An 18,961-nucleotide genomic window follows, 5' to 3' on the forward strand; every position below is an offset into this window, starting at 1 on the left:
ATATAATATTCCACCACGCGAATTCGAGTGTACTATATTTAGCCTATTATCTCCTTATGTAATAAATTTATATACATTTACTGCACTCATTCTAACATTTCGAGTATAATAGGTGGTATTTTGTCATCAAATTGACCTAATTTTCCCTTTAAAATGGACGACGAGGGAGAATGTTAGTGACCACGGGGCCAGTCAGGGAGACAAGCGGGACTCAGCGTAAACATCGGCCTTCTTAACCCGGCAGTCTCGATTTTTGACAGCTTGACGTCCTTTCCACCATCAAGATGTTGCAGTTAGATTTCCTAGACGATTTGAGACGGATGAGCATACGTCAGGTTTGTTTTCTGTGGTTATTAGGTGGCTTGGTGTATGTGGAGTGGTTGTTTAAGGCCGTGCTTGGAGAGGTGCACATACATGCCTCCCCCAGCTGCATCCTGTGAGATGATAATCTCACACTTTTCCATGAGCACCACCACCTCCATCACCCGATTCTGAGAGTCTTTTTTAACCTATGGAGCATGACGGTACAACCTATGTAGAGTACCGCTATATCCACGGTACGCGAGGTTCCCTGGTCATGACCAAGGGATGTGTACTGTCTTAGGGTACATTTGGCAATTTGAGAACGCGGCTCTGTACATCTGTATTACCTTAATTTCTTGTCATTAGTTTCATTAGTTAGTAGAACTCGATTCCAGGCGCAGCGATCGCTTAAGGAATGTTAGCTTTGGTTTGCATTTTTTTTTTTGAAGAGTAGTTTTTTTATTTTCATTTTTGGGTTTTATTTCCAAATGAAGACCATGCAGATTACGGTGATCTAACCAGACATTTTTGAAAAAGATTGCTGCCAGTGGAACAGATTTTTGATAAGTGTTATGTATCATTTTCGTTGAGATTGTCACATCTATAGCTGACATATCCATGTTAATGTTTAGTTTTAGGACACCACTGAAATAGCATGAATTTGGATGAAATACATGTTAATGGACTCCTTCGTAGAAGAAGTTATTTAATTGTAGGGAGGCATGATTTGGAACTTTTTTTCTTACAAGAAATGATATTGGGTAAAATGAGATAAAAAAAAAGGTGAGCTTTATTTATGCAACAGAACCTGTCAGAACCTAGCCAGATTTTGATGAAGTTCCAAGATTTATCCTGCAGAAGAATTTGCAAGTATTTATGATTGCATTCTTGACAATAGGATAGAATGTACATAAAAATATATACAAATGTTGCAGGGATAAGTGTTCAGGTTGATAAGTTAGGCAGAGAGTTGATTAGATGAACTTCGGTGGTCTGAATTTTATGAAGGTGAAAAAATTTTGCAAGATGCATGAGCAGTTTTCTATACAGAGATACTTTTAGCGTAAGTGTAGGTTGAATATTTCCCTCGAGGATAGATTCTTCCCAAGACCCAAACTGAATCTGTAATTCTTTTAGAGTTAGATTTTTCTATTTCAGTGATAAATAGTTTACAAGAGAGATTACATGTTAACTTTAATGCCAGTTTCTATCAGTAATAGAGTTGAAAATCAGTAGTAGAATACTAAAATGGTATAATGTCAAGAGGAATCTTAGAGGGAGTTGTAGGAAGAAACTAGATTGGGGAAGTACTTGGACTTTGTTTTGTCTCCTGTACTGAGAGAGATCCAGGTTAGAAATGAGGGGAAAAGTCTTGGTAGATAAAGAAACAGAACACACGTGTTTGTATTCAAAGGAAGTGGAAAAGTGCAGAGTTAAGGCAAGATAAGACTGAACTAGTTTATGGGTTGAAATGAACAAATGAGTAATGTTGGAATTTAAGGGAAGTGGAAAAGTCAAGACTTAGTCTGTAAAAGAGTGAGTCAGGTTATTAATGTAAGGTTTTTCTTTAAAGGAGGAAGAGGGTTGGTGTTAAAGCAGATCCTTGAGGAGTATCACTGCTCAAGATAATTCCCAGTTTATGACAAACAATAAATTCATATGTAAAGCAGTATGATTCATGGAATTCTATACGGTTAAGTTATTCCAATGATATGGTACTTAAGTCATCACTAACAGAGTTAATTAGCACAACTCTTCAAACTTTATCTTAGCTTCTGTGTGTAGCAGAGACAGCTTTTGTAGGTAGTAACCTGTTGATCATGTTCAAGCATATACAGCATTATTATTATGTTGATATGAGTTTACATTTACAATGTATGTATAATGGCATCATCATGTTATGCCACTCTTGTTCTCTTGAACTAATATCCATTTGTGTCTAACTTCAGTTTACTCCCCAGCTCTTCTACCAGGTACTGAATTTTGCCATGATAGTCTCATCAGCACTTATGATATGGAAAGGATTGATGGTCGTAACAGGAAGTGAAAGTCCCATCGTAGTTGTGCTGAGGTAAGTTCATTTCGTACATTAGTTAATACTGTCCGAATGATCCCAGTGAAAAAAAAAATCACAAGCTTTTCATGATATTTCCACAGTACCACTGTTCTCACAAAGCCAATATATTATGATCATTTATTCATGAATTTGTGTGGTTTTCTTTCTTTTAGAAAGCAAGCTGGCTAATGCAGTTGTTTCCAAAGCAGTAACTATGCTTTTCCAAACAAATACTGATGCTCCTCTTGTGCTTTTTTTTTTTTTTAACAACTGGCAGTTACTACCATGTGTGCATCTATAATATCAGGACACTCTTTTGACTTTGCTTACGATGCAGTATGAACAGTTCGTTTTTTGTGGTAAAAACATAGTTAGCCAACACTAAGATGGTTATTATAAAACAGGTATTGAATGTAGAGGAAAGGAATGAAGGAATCAGGTAGGGATGAAGCAATCAAAGGGAGAGAACGCTATGAATCATGCAAAGACTTCCTGCGTTCAGATCTTTGAAAGTGCATTCAGCTCACAGCCAACCCAACTGTTCATCCTTCTTTTAGGGCTAGTCAGTAAATAGGAAGCTGGCTTTGGCATGTGAAATGTCTGGAGTAAACCGTGGAAAGGCCTGTGGAGCCTGGATATGGATAGGGACCTGTGGTTTCGATGCATTACACATGACAGCGAGAGTGACTGTGAATGAATGTGGCCTTTTTTGTCTTGTTTTCTTGGCACTACCTCGCTGAAGCAGGGGGTAGCGATGCTGTTTCCTGTGGGATGGGGTGGCACCAGAAATGGATGAAGGCAAGCAAGTATGGCCCAACCCACCCACATACACATGTATATACATAAACTCCCACACACGCACATATACATATCTATACATTTCAATGTATACATACATATACATGCACAGACATATACATATATACACATGTACATATTCATACATGCTACCTTCATCCATCCCCGTCATCACCCCACCACACATGAAATGACACCCCCCTCCCCCCGCGTGCGCTCAAGGTAGTGCCAGAAAAGACAACAAAGGCTATATTTGTTCACACTCAGTCTCTAGCTGTCATGTGTAATGCACTGAAACCACACCTCCCTTTCCACATCCAGGCCCTGCAAAACTTTCCATATATATATATATATATATTGGGGAAGAGCAGTGCGGTTTCAGAAGTGGTAGAGGATGTGTGGATCAGGTGTTTGCTTTGAAGAATGTATGTGAGAAATACTTAGAAAAGCAAATGGATTTGTATGTAGCATTTATGGATCTGGAGAAGGCATATGATAGAGTTGATAGAGATGCTCTGTGGAAGGTATTAAGAATATATGGTGTGGGAGGCAAGTTGTTAGAAGCAGTGAAAAGTTTTTATCGAGGATGTAAGGCATGTGTACGTGTAGGAAGAGAGGAAAGTGATTGGTTCTCAGTGAATGTAGGTTTGCGGCAGGGGTGTGTGATGTCTCCATGGTTGTTTAATTTGTTTATGGATGGGGTTGTTAGGGAGGTAAATGCAAGAGTCCTGGAAAGAGGGGCAAGTATGAAGTCTGTTGGGGATGAGAGAGCTTGGGAAGTGAGTCAGTTGTTGTTCGCTGATGATACAGCGCTGGTGGCTGATTCATGTGAGAAACTGCAGAAGCTGGTGACTGAGTTTGGTAAAGTGTGTGGAAGAAGAAAGTTAAGAGTAAATGTGAATAAGAGCAAGGTTATTAGGTACAGTAGGGTTGAGGGTCAAGTCAATTGGGAGGTGAGTTTGAATGGAGAAAAACTGGAGGAAGTGAAGTGTTTTAGATATCTGGGAGTGGATCTGTCAGCGGATGGAACCATGGAAGCGGAAGTGGATCATAGGGTGGGGGAGGGGGCGAAAATTTTGGGAGCCTTGAAAAATGTGTGGAAGTCGAGAACATTATCTCGGAAAGCAAAAATGGGTATGTTTGAAGGAATAGTGGTTCCAACAATGTTGTATGGTTGCGAGGCGTGGGCTATGGATAGAGTTGTGCGCAGGAGGATGGATGTGCTGGAAATGAGATGTTTGAGGACAATGTGTGGTGTGAGGTGGTTTGATCGAGTAAGTAACGTAAGGGTAAGAGAGATGTGTGGAAATAAAAAGAGCGTGGTTGAGAGAGCAGAAGAGGGTGTTTTGAAATGGTTTGGGCACATGGAGAGAATGAGTGAGGAAAGATTGACCAAGAGGATATATGTGTCGGAGGTGGAGGGAACGAGGAGAAGAGGGAGACCAAATTGGAGGTGGAAAGATGGAGTGAAAAAGATTTTGTGTGATCGGGGCCTGAACATGCAGGAGGGTGAAAGGAGGGCAAGGAATAGAGTGAATTGGAGCGATGTGGTATACAGGGGTTGACGTGCTGTCAGTGGATTGAATCAAGGCATGTGAAGCGTCTGGGGTAAACCATGGAAAGCTGTGTAGGTATGTATATTTGCGTGTGTGGACGTGTGTATGTACGTGTGTATGGGGGTTGGGCCATTTCTTTCGTCTGTTTCCTCGCGCTACCTCGCAAACGCGGGAGACAGCGACAAAGTATAAAAAAAAAAAAAAAAAAAAAATATATATATATATATATATATATATATATATATATATATATATATATATATATATATATATATATATATTTTTTTTTTTTATACTTTGTCGCTGTCTCCCGCGTTTGGGAGGTAGCGCAAGGAAACAGACGAAAGAAATGGCCCCCCCCCCCCCATACACATGTATATACATACGTCCACACACGCAAATATACATACCTACACAGCTTTCCATGGTTTACCCCAGACGTTTCACATGCCTTGATTCAATCCACTGACAGCACGTCAACCCCGGTATACCACATCGCTCCAATTCACTCTATTCCTTGCCCTCCTTTCACCCTCCTGCATGTTCAGGCCCCGATCACACAAAATCTTTTTCACTCCATCTTTCCACCTCCAATTTGGTCTCCCTCTTCTCCTTGCTCCCTCCACCTCCGACACATATATCCTCTTGGTCAATCTTTCCTCACTCATCCTCTCCATGTGCCCAAACCACTTCAAAACACCCTCTTCTGCTCTCTCAACCACGCTCTTTTTATTTCCACACATCTTTCTTACCCTTACGTTACTCACTCGATCAAACCACCTCACACCACACATTGTCCTCAAACATCTCATTTCCAGCACATCCATCCTCCTGCGCACAACTCTATCCATAGCCCACGCCTCGCATCCATACAACATTGTTGGAACCACTATTCCTTCAGACATACCCATTTTTGCTTTCCGAGATAATGTTCTCGACTTCCACACATTCTTCAAGGCCCCCAGAATTTTTCGCCCCCTCCCCCACCCTATATATATATATATATATATATATATATATATATATATATATATATATTTTTTTTTTTTTTTTTTTTTTTTTCATACTATTTGCCATTTCCCGCGATAGCGAGGTAGCGTTAAGAACAGAGGACTGGGCCTTTGAGGGAATATCCTCACCTGGCCCCCTTCTCCGTTCCTTCTTTTGGAAAATTAAAAAAAAAAAAAAAAAAAAAAAAAAAAGAACAAAAAAAACGAGAGGGGAGGATTTCCAGCCCCCCGCTCCCTTCCCTTTTAGTCGCCTTCTACGACACGCAGGGAATACGTGGGAAGTATTCTTTCTCCCCTATCCCCAGGGATAATATATATATATATATATATATATATATTATCCCTGGGGATAGGGGAGAAAGAATACTTCCCACGTATTCCCTGCGTGTCGTAGAAGGCGACTAAAAGGGAAGGGAGCGGGGGGCTGGAAATCCTCCCCTCTCGTTTTTTTTTTTTTTTTTTTTTTCCAAAAGAAGGAACAGAGAAGGGGGCCAGGTGAGGGTATTCCCTCAAAGGCCCAGTCCTCTGTTCTTAACGCTACCTCGCTATCGCGGGAAATGGCGAATAGTATGAAAAAAAAAAATATATATATATATATATATATATATATATATATATATATATATATATATATATATATATATATATATGTATATATATATATATTTTTTTTTTTTGCTGCTGTATATATGTATGTGTGTGTGTGTGTGTGTGTGTATTTTTTTCATACTTGTTTGCCATTTCCTGCAACAGCGAGGAAGTACAGGAACATAAAGAAAGGCTGCATTCTCAAGCTGGCATGTGCAAGATTATGCTTAGAACTAATAAGAAAAGTGATATATGAATAATCCAGAAGTGAAGAAAGCTTTTGTTTCTAAATACAAATATGTTAATTAGATGAAATTCCCTCATTTTCAGTGGAAGTATGGAGCCAGCATTCCAGCGGGGTGACCTCCTGTTCCTGACAAACTATGATCATGAACCCATCCGTGCTGGGGAGATTGTTGTTTTCAAGGTTGAAGGACGGGATATTCCCATCGTCCATCGCGTCATGAAGGTCCATGAAAAGTTAGTTATCACCATTATTTCAGTCAATGTAGATGTTGAAATATTTATCAGAATCTTTTGACTATATAGGAAATGCATGTATTAATGTAATTTGAAAAAGGGATAGCATCCTTTTAAAAGCTTTATAGATGTATTTTGCACATTTCTAGAGATTCGTGCTGCTGTATTTGACACATGACTACAGATACAGTATAGGTTATTGTGTATGACCACTGCAGAAATGTATTATGTAAGTAAAGGGCTCACAAGATGATAGGAAATGCAAGCATAGAGCAAACTCATGGTACAGTACATTGGCATGAGAGGGTGAAAGATGCACCCCATTGGGTCCTTGTCTCATTGGAAAATGGCATTAGGGATTATACAAATGAGAGGCAGAGCTTATGTTGCCTGGATCTTGGGACATTGAAAACATTTGTTAAGAGTGATAGATACTCCGTTAAATTCATTACATTTTCCACTTTATGGTTCAGCTGTCTCAGTGGCTAGAATTGCATTGCATGTTCCCATCAAGTCCACTTCATCGTATTTGAAAATCCATCCAAGCAAGTTTTTTTTCTATATAAATAGGATACAGTATAGGTTATTGTGTATGACCACTGCAGAAATGTATTATGTAAGTAAAGGGCTCACAAGATGATAGGAAATGCAAGCATAGAGCAAACTCATGGTACAGTACATTGGCATGAGAGGGTGAAAGATGCACCCCATTGGGTCCTTGTCTCATTGGAAAATGGCATTAGGGATTATACAAATGAAAATGGCATTAGGGATTATACAAATTTTTTTCCTTTTTTTCTTTTTTTTTAATTTTCCAAAAGAAGGAACAGAGGGGGGCCAGGTGAGGATATTCCACAAAGGCCCAGTCCTCTGTTCTTAACGCTACCTCGCTAATGCAGGAAATGGCGGATAGTTTAAAAGAAGAAAAAATAGGATTTGATGATTTGATAGCAGTCTAAGCATTTAGATGTATACTTTGCTGTCTTTAATGTTTTTTGTACATTTGACAGTCACATTATATTCCTACAGAGAGGATGGAACTGTTAAATTCTTAACAAAGGGTGACAACAATAGTGTAGATGACCGTGGTCTGTATGCCAATGGACAGGCATGGTTGAACCGCAAAGATGTAGTGGGACGAGCGCGAGGATACGTCCCATTCATTGGCACTGTAACAATCATAATGAATGACTATCCAAAATTTAAGGTTGGTATGAAGTAAATTGATGTTTTTTTTTAAATGCATCGAAGGAAATGGAGGTGGTTTGACATAAATAATATCCATGTACAGTGGTAGTAATGCATTGAAGTAAGTTTTAATTTAGAGAGTTTACAGTGTTTACATCCTGATCATTACATGTTGTGGTGAAGTAGTATAATAGATTACCATATCTAAAAAGAAAACACACACAGTCTAGGGTATTTGGTATGCTGTTACTGATACAACATTGAAAATTAAGACTATAATTCAAGAGAACTCTTTCCAAGATTTTTCATTTTATGTAGTATTTTTATTAAACCTGTTCGATTTACAAGTTTTATGACATTATGCTTATTACTAGCATGAGAAGACGAGCTCAAAAGAAGTATGTTATTATTTTGATATAACTGAGGACACACTTATTTGATGCAGATATAGATAGGTAGATAGCAAGTTAGAATTTCTAAAGTATTCTTGGAAATACATTCAGAAATCGAGAAGAATAAAAATCCAGCCATGTCCAGGCCTCAGGCACTTTTTTTTTTTTTTTTTTGAGGATCTCTTGACAGATACAGTAGAAGTTTTCAGGGGTTATGTGTTTTTCTATTACCAGGTCTATTACTTGTGGAAAGCTACCACTGTAACAATGGGTATGGTTGCTCAAAAGCTGAAGGATAAAGTATTTCATTGGGATTTTGATGACCAAACATGTACCATTCACAGGACTTAAGGATGTTTACATATGATCATATATTGGCTTAACTGTTAGAGTATTCCTTCCTTACTGCATGTGGGTCTGAGACAGGACTGTTGTCATTTTGCAAGAAGCAGGAAAAAAAGTGGAAGTGATTTGACTCATAAGTTATTCCCCAGCAAGACACATTTCTTTTAACCTAATATGTTAAGTGATGGTAGTAATGACTTTGATTACTTGGAATGGGAACTTTTCTGTTGGATGAATTTAACCACCTGACCTCTTGCTAAAGTTTCTTTCCAGTCTTGTAAAACCTAATTTTACAAGTTGCTCAGAAAAGTGTAATTAATCTTACAAATTCAAAGATATTCATATAAGAGTGGAAAAAGAAAAATCTGCAGAAAATGTTTACCTCTACTCTTTCACTCCAATAATCTGTAGAAGTTTTATAGATGTTTCAGCAGAACACACTAAAAATTGCAAGAATAAAGCCTCGGTGTTAAGCAAGTCGTCACTATGCATGTGTTGTTTAAATTACGCACAAAAAAAAGTAGAATGATGTTCACACACTGACCACTAAAAATATTTTTCACTCCCATCTTTCCATCTCCAGGTTGGTCTTTCCCTTCTGTTTGTCCCCTCCACTCCTAACACATACATCCTCTTGGTCAACTTCACCTCACTCATTCTTCATACGTCGAAACCACCATCTCCAGTTTGGTCTCCCCCTTCTCCATGCACCATCCAATTCTTACACATATATCCTTTTGTCAGCCTCTCACTTATTCTCTCCATATTTCCAATTAATTTCAGCACAGCCTCTTCAGCTTTTTCAACCACTCACTTCTTTCTTACCATTTTCTTATTTACTCAATCAAACCACCTTGCACCACATATTGTTCTCAAATATTTCATTTCCTATACATCCACTCTCCTCTGTGCATCCACATCTATAGCTCATGCCTCACATACATACAGCATCATTAGGATGACTGTACATTCAAACATACCCATTTTCACCCTCCCAGTTAATGATGTCTCTCTCCTCACATTCCTCAATGTTTTCAGAACCTTTAATCCCTCACATATGCTTCCATGGTTTATTTACTGCTTAGTCCACTCCCAGTTTTCTGAAACACTTGACTTCCTCCAAATTATCTCCAATCAAACTCACACCCCAACTAACCTTTCCCTTTACCCTGCTCAACCTAATGACCTTGCTTTTATTCACTTTTACTCTCAGTCGAAATTCAGTCTTCTCTCTGATCACCAGTATGGCTTCTGTAAGGTGAGATCCACCAGTGATATTATTTCCTATCTTACTTATGTCTGGTCATTATCCCTGAAAGATTTTGGGGTCATGTAGTTGCCCTTGACATATCTAAGGCTTTTGATAGGCTGTGGCAATGGAGTCTCATCTCTAAGCTCCCCTCTTTTGGCTTCCCTCCCTCACTTTGCTCTTTCATATCTACCTTCCTCTGTGGCTGATCTGTCTCTATGGTTGTTGTTGGATCAGCCTCCCCCTTTAATCTGTCAACAGCAGTGTCCCTCAAGATTCTGTCATGTCTCCTACTTTTTTTCTCCTTTTTTCAACAATTTCCCCTCTTTTACAAATAATCTAATGCACTCATACACTGACGACTCAACACTGCATTCGTCTGTATCCTCTTCTTTCACTTAATCAACAGCTTGTCTTGATACAACTTCCTCATTAAACTCAGACTTGGACAGGATTTCTTAGTGGGGTAGACAATATCTTGTTGAGTTTAATGCCTCCAAGACCTAGTTTCTACCCATCTTTCTATCATAAACTCCTCACAACTCTTGTTTGTTCTTTGACAGTCCTCTAATTCCACCTCTCAACTCAATAGACATAATTGGTATTACTGTAACATTCACTCTTTCTTTTAAACCCCACGTTACAAGAATAACTAAGCTTGCCTCTAAGAAACTAAATGTCATGTGTAGATGTTGAAACCTCTTCTGAACAGTTGCTCTGGTTATGCAAGGAATCGATTCGTCCTTGTATGGAGTACTGCTCTCACATTTAGGGTAGTTCTAGCTCTGCATCCTTACTTGACAGAGTTGAGTTGAAAGCAGTGTGCCATATAAACTATCCTACGCTAACTTCCAAACTTGAGCCCTTGCCTGCGCAGCAATGTTGGTTCACCTTCCCTCTTCTGTAGGTATTACTTTGGTTTCTGCTCCCAAGAGCTGGCTGCTTCTGTGCCCCCACCACTAGCTAGACCATGCTATACTTGGCAGGCTACTGTGTCACATGATTATTGTGTGGCCATCAGCAACTCAAGGGTGGGCCATTTTGATACCTGCTTTTTTTCCCCATGTGTCAATGCTTTGGAACTCTACCTTCTCATGTCTTTGTCAATGACTATAATGTGGCACATTTCAAAAGACAGTTTTTACTTTCTCAAAAATTCTTGAAATATTTGCCCTTGTTTTTTTTTCTCCATTTCATATTTCTCTATATTTCAATTAAGGTCTGGCCTTGGTGTAGACTTTTGTCCATGACTGGAGCCTTCAACATAAAAAAAAATGGTTGCTGGCTTAGATTCAGATAATTACCTGGCCATGAGTCATGTAAAAGATAGCAGGTTAAATAGCAGGTTAAAAGACTGATTCTTATCAACCATAGTGTTAGAGAAGGTAAGTTGAAATGATCTTGCACATGAGAAATATCTGATAGGCCACTGTAGCATAGAGCCATAATAGATTCCTTTTCATTTAGAGGGAAAAGGGAGATTACTTTTGGCGTATGGACACGAGTATGAGGCTTTTAACATCATTTGGTGAGATTTGCATGTTATTGGAAAGTGATTTACTGACTGATCATTGATTTGGTTTTTGCCTTATATATTGAATATCTGGGAGCAATCTGGTGAGATTTTGATCTCCCTTTCCCCTGCGCATGGGTAAGGCATTTCATTGGTGTGCCCTTCTGATGTAATTGTGGATGAGGCTATAGAGGCAAAGGTTTAAAAGTTATTAGAAGGTTCATCATTTTATAACTAGCATTGATAAAAAGAAGGAAGATGTCTTTTTACTAACATATTTTTTTTCTTGATTTCAGTTTGCGGTGCTAGCTGGTTTGGGTATATTTGTCCTTATACATCGAGAATGAAGAAGAATGATTTCCTGAAAAAGAAATGGTCTTTGAAAGAACAGAAAGGGGACTAAGTAATGGAAATCAGGTTGTAAACCATACTTAAAAGAACATGTTATTGGTAAAAAAGTATGCTTGGCAATTACTAAATCATGACAAAATCATTGACTTAAGGGAAAGGTAATTTATCAGATTCAGAAATAGATTGTGCAAGTCAAAGGTGCAGTAGAGGTTAAGATATTTAGGACAGTTTTTAGAGACAAAATTTAATATATTGAAGGGAAAACAGTAATGTGAAAGTAAAAACAAGCAACTTGTTTTAGAGTACATCTCTGTTTAGCAGAAGTAGTTAAATGGGTCATTGTGCACAGAGTGCTGTGGGTCAGCATACACAGAGTACTAAAGGAGACATATACCCTTACACCATGATGTCCTTATGTATGTTTTGTGTATGCAAGTGTACATGTGTATGCAAAATAAGTGGATGTGTGACTGCTTCTTTGCCCATATTTGTGTGAGTGCATGTGCACATTTAACATCCAGTATATTATGCATATAGTGTGTGTATGTATGTCTTTTCATTCATATTCGCTATTTCCCGTTTTTTTTATTTTCCAAAAGAAGGAACTGAGAAGAGGGCCAAGCGAGGATATTCCCTCTAAGGCTCAGTCCTCCGCATATATATATGTAGATATATATATATTTTTTTCATACATATTCGCCATTTCCCGCATTAGCGAGGTAGCGTTAAGAACAGAGGACTGAGCCTTAGAGGGAATATTCTCACTTGGCCCCTTCTCTGTTCCATCTTTACAAAGATTAAAAAATGAGGGTAGGATTTCCAGCCCCCCTCCCCGCTCCCTCCCCTTTTAGTCGCCTTCTACGACACAAAGGGAATACGTGAGAAGTATGCTTTCTCCCCTATCCCTAGTGGTGATATATATATATATATATATATATATATATATATATATATATATGTGTGTGTGTGTGTGTGTGGGTGCTTATGTATATATGTGTGTATGTGGGTGGTTGGGCCTTTCTTTCCTCTTTTTTCTTGCGCTACCGCGCTAACGCGGGAGACAGCAACAAAGTAAAAAATAAGAAAAATATATATCTAATTTTTTCCAGACATATTTGCCATTTCCTGCTTTATCAAGGTAGCATCAAGGACAGATGACAGCCTCAGAGGGAAAAATCCTCACTTCGTCTGCATCTCTGTTCTTTCTTTTGGAAAAGTAAAACAGGAGGGGAGGATTTCCAGCCCCCCACACTTCCACCCCTTTTATTTGCCTTCTACAACATGCAAGGAATATGTGGGAAGTATTCTCTCTCCCATATCCCCCGGATATATATCAACATTTACACATATACACACGTGCACACACACAAAGTATTCATGCATGCTTGTGCTTTCACACTGGCGTACTTCATTGTCTGTGACATGAGTTATTTATTTAGAAAAATGAAATTATCATTTTGCAATCTCAAAAAGGTGTTTGACGAGCTATTTTGACGCAAGAGTATGCAAGTTTTTGTGTACTTTCCATATTGAATACAATATCTGCCACATACTGCTAAGACAGAGCCCTAGAAGTTTTCATCATTTATCTTTTCACACTTTATTTGTTACAAAATATTTTTTTTGTATAACTGTGTTGTTGTAAGTTATACATTAGTTAGGATTGGTAGTAAAGTTTACTGTCATTATGCATTTTTGCTTTGTACTTTTTCAAAAAGTTTTTCTCCTAGTTAATTTTAAGTGCATGGTTTTTGTTTTTTAGACACTACCTCTGCAGTTTCACGGAGACAAATTTAAATGTTCATCTTCCTAGGTGATCTGATATCCATTTAATGAAAGATTTATGCTTTCTAGGATTTTTGGTTGTGGGTTGTGTTTGTCCACTGAATGTATGTGAGTTGACAAACTGTTTGCCTCAAGTGGCCACATCAGACAACATGTGCAAAGAATGCACCTATGTTTATTTGGTTTCCAGTATGAATAAGAAGCAACCCAGCAAGGTTTTATCATGTCACTGTCAAGCTCTGTTTATTTTGTCCAAGTCATCATAAACAGCTGTGGTGATCTTAGGAGCTACCTCTTACAAACTTTAAGGAGGGAAAGGTATTTTGTTGATTATAATGAAGTGCCTTAGGTCTTGCTCTGATTATTTTGAAATGTATAGTAATGTAGTTAAGCTCAAACACCAGTTCCTTGAGTGCAGGTTTCAGTAACAAATGCAGTAGTCTCACAGCTGCATCATGATTTTCCATCACTGATGACCATGCTACTAGTTGGCTATGTGTGGAACTTTTACAGTATTTTGGTTGATGCATTTAACCATTTCATCACTCAGCTCTTTAAGTAGTCTGTTACTGGGAACTATCTTGGGTAAGTCCTGGCAGCATATTTATGAAAGTATGTGTTAATTTGTATGAAGGGATTTGATTATAAATTTAACTTTGATATATATAAAAGTTGGTTGTTGGTCATTGAATAGTGTACCAACCCACATGATTATGATTGTGAGATGGTCATATACAACAAAGATGCTGGGTATTTATTGGACTCAAACACCTCTGTAAGGTGGTAGCTGGAGCCATATGTTTTTCTTCATAATTTTCACTTGGTTTTTGTAAGCCAATTATTGAAATATTTTGTTTTTACCATGGCAAGGGTTTTAAGTTAAAGAAATATTACACAGACACAGCTTTATACATATGCACTGTTATCTCAGTTATCCTTGCAATAGGTAACCGAACCTAGCCATGTAAAGAGAAGCTGCACAGGCAATTAAGGTATCCATAATCCACACAGATGTAAGTCTTCATTGGACCTATGTATGTTATCATCTGATGCAGGAGTTGTTACTGCTATGAAGTAAATGCTACTTTATTTCATTTGAAGTTAGTGGTTTACTATGGTATCCTCCTGACACTATGCTGAAGGATAATCAAAGCATCCATATCCAGTTTTAGTGTAAGGAGGTCCGAGGCATGTTTTACCATAGATGTAGATCAGCTAAAGTTATTATTAGTACAAATCAGTGATCAGTAATTTACATGATGTCCCTGCTATGCAGCATCATAGGTCCACAAGAGGTCTGGCTTAATAGTAAAACCAGAAGTTGTTATATAATTGTTAAAACAAACATTTCTCGTGTGATCATCATTAACTATGGTAATAATACAGTCACACACTGCAGGAACTCTGGTTAGCATATTTAAGAGCATTTCCCTGATTCATTTTTGAGCAGAAATGATTATGTTTAAACTTCCTGTTCACATTTGAATTCATCTCACTATTAATAGGTTTGAACTTGATATCAGAATCTCTTATGAGATCAAAATTTTTAATCTTTCAAAGACATGGTACATGAGGCAATGCAGTTAGGGCTCAGCTTAGGTGAGCATATAGCCATTATCCACACATTTAAGAGTACATCCTCTTTCAAGTGCTAAATATAATTTTTTCAATATCTGAATAGAAACATTTATATGAGAACTAGTTTGTGAAAAATACCTTTTACAAGTGTGATACTTGCAGCATAATGCTGTACTGTCATTATTGCAGCTTCTAGATGAACTCCAAAAGTGGCTCTAAAGGCCAGCCTACTGGTAATCGAGTTATGCAGTATTTATTTGCCTTCTGATTAAGTTTGTAGTCCTTCCTATCCATGGAGTATGTCACTTGCAAAGTGTGCATTTGGAGTGGCCATTTTGACTGTTAACTTACTGAGCACTTTTACTAGTGACATCAAGTTAAATGGAGGCTAATACTGCAGAAGGCAGCATAGGTCAATTGGCATAGGGGAAGTAAAACAAATACCAGGGGGCCTTATGTTGTGGAAAGTACAGTTTTGAAGTGTGTAAGTGATGTTTTATGCCTGTTTCTGTTCTTTAATTATTAACTGTTGTTTGAAGTCTAGATGATGGAGAAAGTTTTGAAGATAAATGAGTTAAGTACCTCTTCATGGATGGTGTATGAGACAGGATGATCTTCTTGCCTTTTTCTGTGCTTTCTTCAGTAATGTATATGGGCATGTGCATGTGTGTGTGAAAGGGATTGTCTTTTTGTAATTACATATTTATACTTCCTGGTAGGAGTTTAACACTCATGGGGCCATGTGTATGTGAGGGAAAGAGAGAGAGAGAAACAGATTATATGTGTATGTGTCAGTAGGTGGATGTGAAAGGAGACCTTTTACCAGTTTCTCTCCTAAGTGATTACCCATTTGTGCAGTATGGTGAAATTTGAACCTTTTGTATCATACAGTCTTTTGAACTTATGCAATCTGCATTTACATATTTTACTGCATTAATTGCATATCTAAACAGTTCATTTCATGTTGATGTTGTAGTCACATTTTGTAAACTGTTTTTTGATCAGTTCCTCTCGTGCCATTTTTGCCAAAAATTTTGATTTTTAGAGAATTACTCTAAAATGTCTCATTAAGTTTTCTGTTTCAACATGGTTGACTCTAAAGATATCTTCATTCTTATTATTTTCACAAATATTTGATATGCTTTTGAGGTTTTTGCTGCATGATATACAAAAGTTTAATGATGATTGGATCGTGCTTTTTGAAAGAAAGACTCTTGCAGTAGCATTATGTGAGTAATGTCCTCTTGTTCCTTTAGTAAAACTAGTTATCATACCCAAGAAGCAAACAGTTTGTCAGTTTATATTTGTCCAGAGGAGAAAAACAATAAAAAAGATGCAACTTCCCATCGATCAGGATATGAGTTAACCCAATTCTCACATGCTCCACTGGTTTCAGTTTTTACTGGACACTTTATTAACTGACCACAGCATCGTCTGCTTAGGGCTTCATTGAAGTGTGTTGCTTGCACAGTGGCTAAGTGATAAGGGCATAACGATGGACAAATCCTATCAGCCTGCTATGCAGTTTTCAACTATTTTGAGTGTCAGGTCCCAATTTGAATGAGTGGCATCCAGTGTAATTTCCAGACGAGAGGCAACCAATTTATCAGCTCGCATCTTATCATGCATGAGAAATAAGCACCTCCTTTTAATATTAGGACTGTATTTGGTCGAATATTTTGCCTTCATTATAATTATCAAAACATGTAGTATTTAATAATTCAGTAATCCCCGATGATAATTGTGATCTCATTTCCTTATATCAGTCATTAATTCTGACTTGCATGAATACTACAATCTTGATATTATAAGCAATTTCTTCCAAACAACCATGAAAGCTTTTGCATCAAAAGGGAATTGGTTTTTAGTTTCATACATTGATGATGAAAGCATATGCATCCTCATTTAGATAATTTCGCTGGGTTTAACTGATATGTAGCACATTCTTCTCAATCTGATAAAATGCAGTCTTCATAAGTATGTTCAGTAGAAAGGCCAGTGAAATATTCTCTCATGTCTCTCAAGAAGAATTATAAAGAATTCTACAAAGGCCTGAAAACCAAATCCCGTATCATTTGGAAGTATTGATAGTAATGGGTCAGGCACAGCCACAGAAGATAACTTGAAAGACTGCTTAAGCATTATAACTTTTAACACTGGGAGGTAGGTAGTACCCACTTGACAGTGATATTCCCATAATTCCTTTTATTTTCCTGCAATCAGTGCAGTCCATTATAATCATTAAATGTATGATGGATAATTGATAATACTGTTGATTACAGTATGATTTTCTTTATGGATAATCTTCCTACTGAATGTGTTTCTCATGCTTACTTTACTTGCCTGTGTATTAAGAGTGTTTAGTCGTATTGTAAGATGGTTAAGGGGTGATGTTGTATATTATTATGAAGTCAATTTTATGCCTTTAATGCAGATGGGCATATTATTCTCTGTAATCATTTAAAGATAATGATCTTATGGTGGATCCATTTGTGAATGGCAGTGAACATTTGCCGAGTTTTTTTTTCCCTGATCTAACTTACTCTGTGCAGGATGTTTTTAAAATCTTCAAGATACTTGGATATTTTTCTGTGTGCTATTTGTTACCTAAGACGTAAAATGTATATATGACTCTCCAGTAGTCTTTACTATTAATGTAATGTATGGGGGAAAAGGTAGTTGAAGTAAAATGTTACTTTTGTATCATCAATGGTTACATATATTTCTTGCTTGAATAATTTTGGAGAGCTTTTGTGTTAGAGCAACATGCATTAGATTTCACATCCACATATGACTATTACTAAATTGAATTTTTTTGAACTCTCCCATAGATTGGAACTCATGACTGAGATTGACGTTTGCAAGATTACCTTAAGTGTGATAGATGAGAAAAATATGAGGCCATACATATATATATATCTATATTTTGTAAAAAGACTGGTCCTTGGATTTATAATAACCAGAGTAAGGATAAATGCAAACTTGAAAGGCAAATTTAAGTGGTGTTCTGTAGAACTGCACATTGATCCATAATTCAAAAATAATGGACCAGCGACTGTTCTTCCCATCCAGACACACTAGCCTACATCAGTAGAAAGTTGATGTAGGAGTTGTTATTGCATTGTTATAACTATAGTCAGAAGTAATTCTTACCTCATTTTTGTCAAAATGTTTATACACTAAGATTATACAGGAGAAATAAGGAAATTCAGAGCAAAGAAAAATTTTCATAACCAGCAATGTCCCATTCTTCCTCGGACTGCTGTTTTTTGTTAAGATCTTAATCTCATGCTCCTGATGACCAGCATTTTTTGTATTATGTAGGGTGACACAGTATTAGATATTTGCTTGGGATTATTTTCTTTTCATATGGTATCACAAGACTTTATTTTTTTAATACAATATTGTTTTTTCCTATAGTTAGTGAGCCATCCACAAAATCTCAAGCCTTAGTAGGGTGCTGTAAGTTTTGTTTTCCCCCTTTGTTAGTTTGGGAAAATAATCCTTATGAAACCCTGCTGTAATTCTGGTATTTGTCAATCTTTCTTAGTCTTGAGAAACTGATGTACTGTTTTCAGCAGGACTCGAAAGCATTTGGTGGTAAGAGAATGCTGTTGAATGTGGGCTAAATTTTCTGTCAAGATTAGCGAGATCTACAGTTAAGGTAATGAACAGCATTTTCTTACTCTTGACTGCCCATTGTTGCTTCCTGTTTGTGAACCCATTGTAACATGTTCATTCCATCATTTGAATAAGACTTTTTATAGGA

At 37.4% G+C, this 18,961-nt stretch overlaps 1 protein-coding gene across 2 annotated transcripts; it reads left to right on the forward strand.

Annotated features, from left to right (window-relative positions):
- Positions 1-172: 172 nt before the first annotated feature.
- On the forward strand, positions 173-18,961 carry twr (signal peptidase complex catalytic subunit SEC11 homolog C twr). 2 transcript variants are annotated; one of them, XM_071692504.1, is made up of 5 exons: positions 173-335; positions 2,253-2,374; positions 6,642-6,791; positions 7,821-7,998; positions 11,775-11,968. In XM_071692504.1, exons 1-5 carry the CDS (start codon positions 285-287, stop codon positions 11,823-11,825), a joined length of 552 nt encoding a protein of 183 aa, XP_071548605.1. In that variant the 5' UTR covers positions 173-284; the 3' UTR covers positions 11,826-11,968. The 2 variants fall into 2 exon arrangements, with proteins under 2 accessions (XP_071548605.1, XP_071548611.1); XM_071692510.1 differs by having other exon boundaries at positions 177-335; positions 2,265-2,374; positions 11,775-18,961.

This window comes from Panulirus ornatus, chromosome 4, assembly GCF_036320965.1.
Source record: "Panulirus ornatus isolate Po-2019 chromosome 4, ASM3632096v1, whole genome shotgun sequence".
NCBI lineage: Eukaryota > Metazoa > Arthropoda > Malacostraca > Decapoda > Palinuridae > Panulirus > Panulirus ornatus.

Coding starts and splice junctions, on each gene's coding strand:
- twr (XM_071692504.1), top strand. CDS start 285: ATGTTGCAGTTAGATTTCCTAGACGATTTGAGACGGATGAGCATACGT. Junction 336..2,252: donor GACGGATGAGCATACGTCAG/GTTTGTTTTCTG, acceptor GTCTAACTTCAG/TTTACTCCCCAGCTCTTCTA. Junction 7,999..11,774: donor ATGACTATCCAAAATTTAAG/GTTGGTATGAAG, acceptor TCTTGATTTCAG/TTTGCGGTGCTAGCTGGTTT.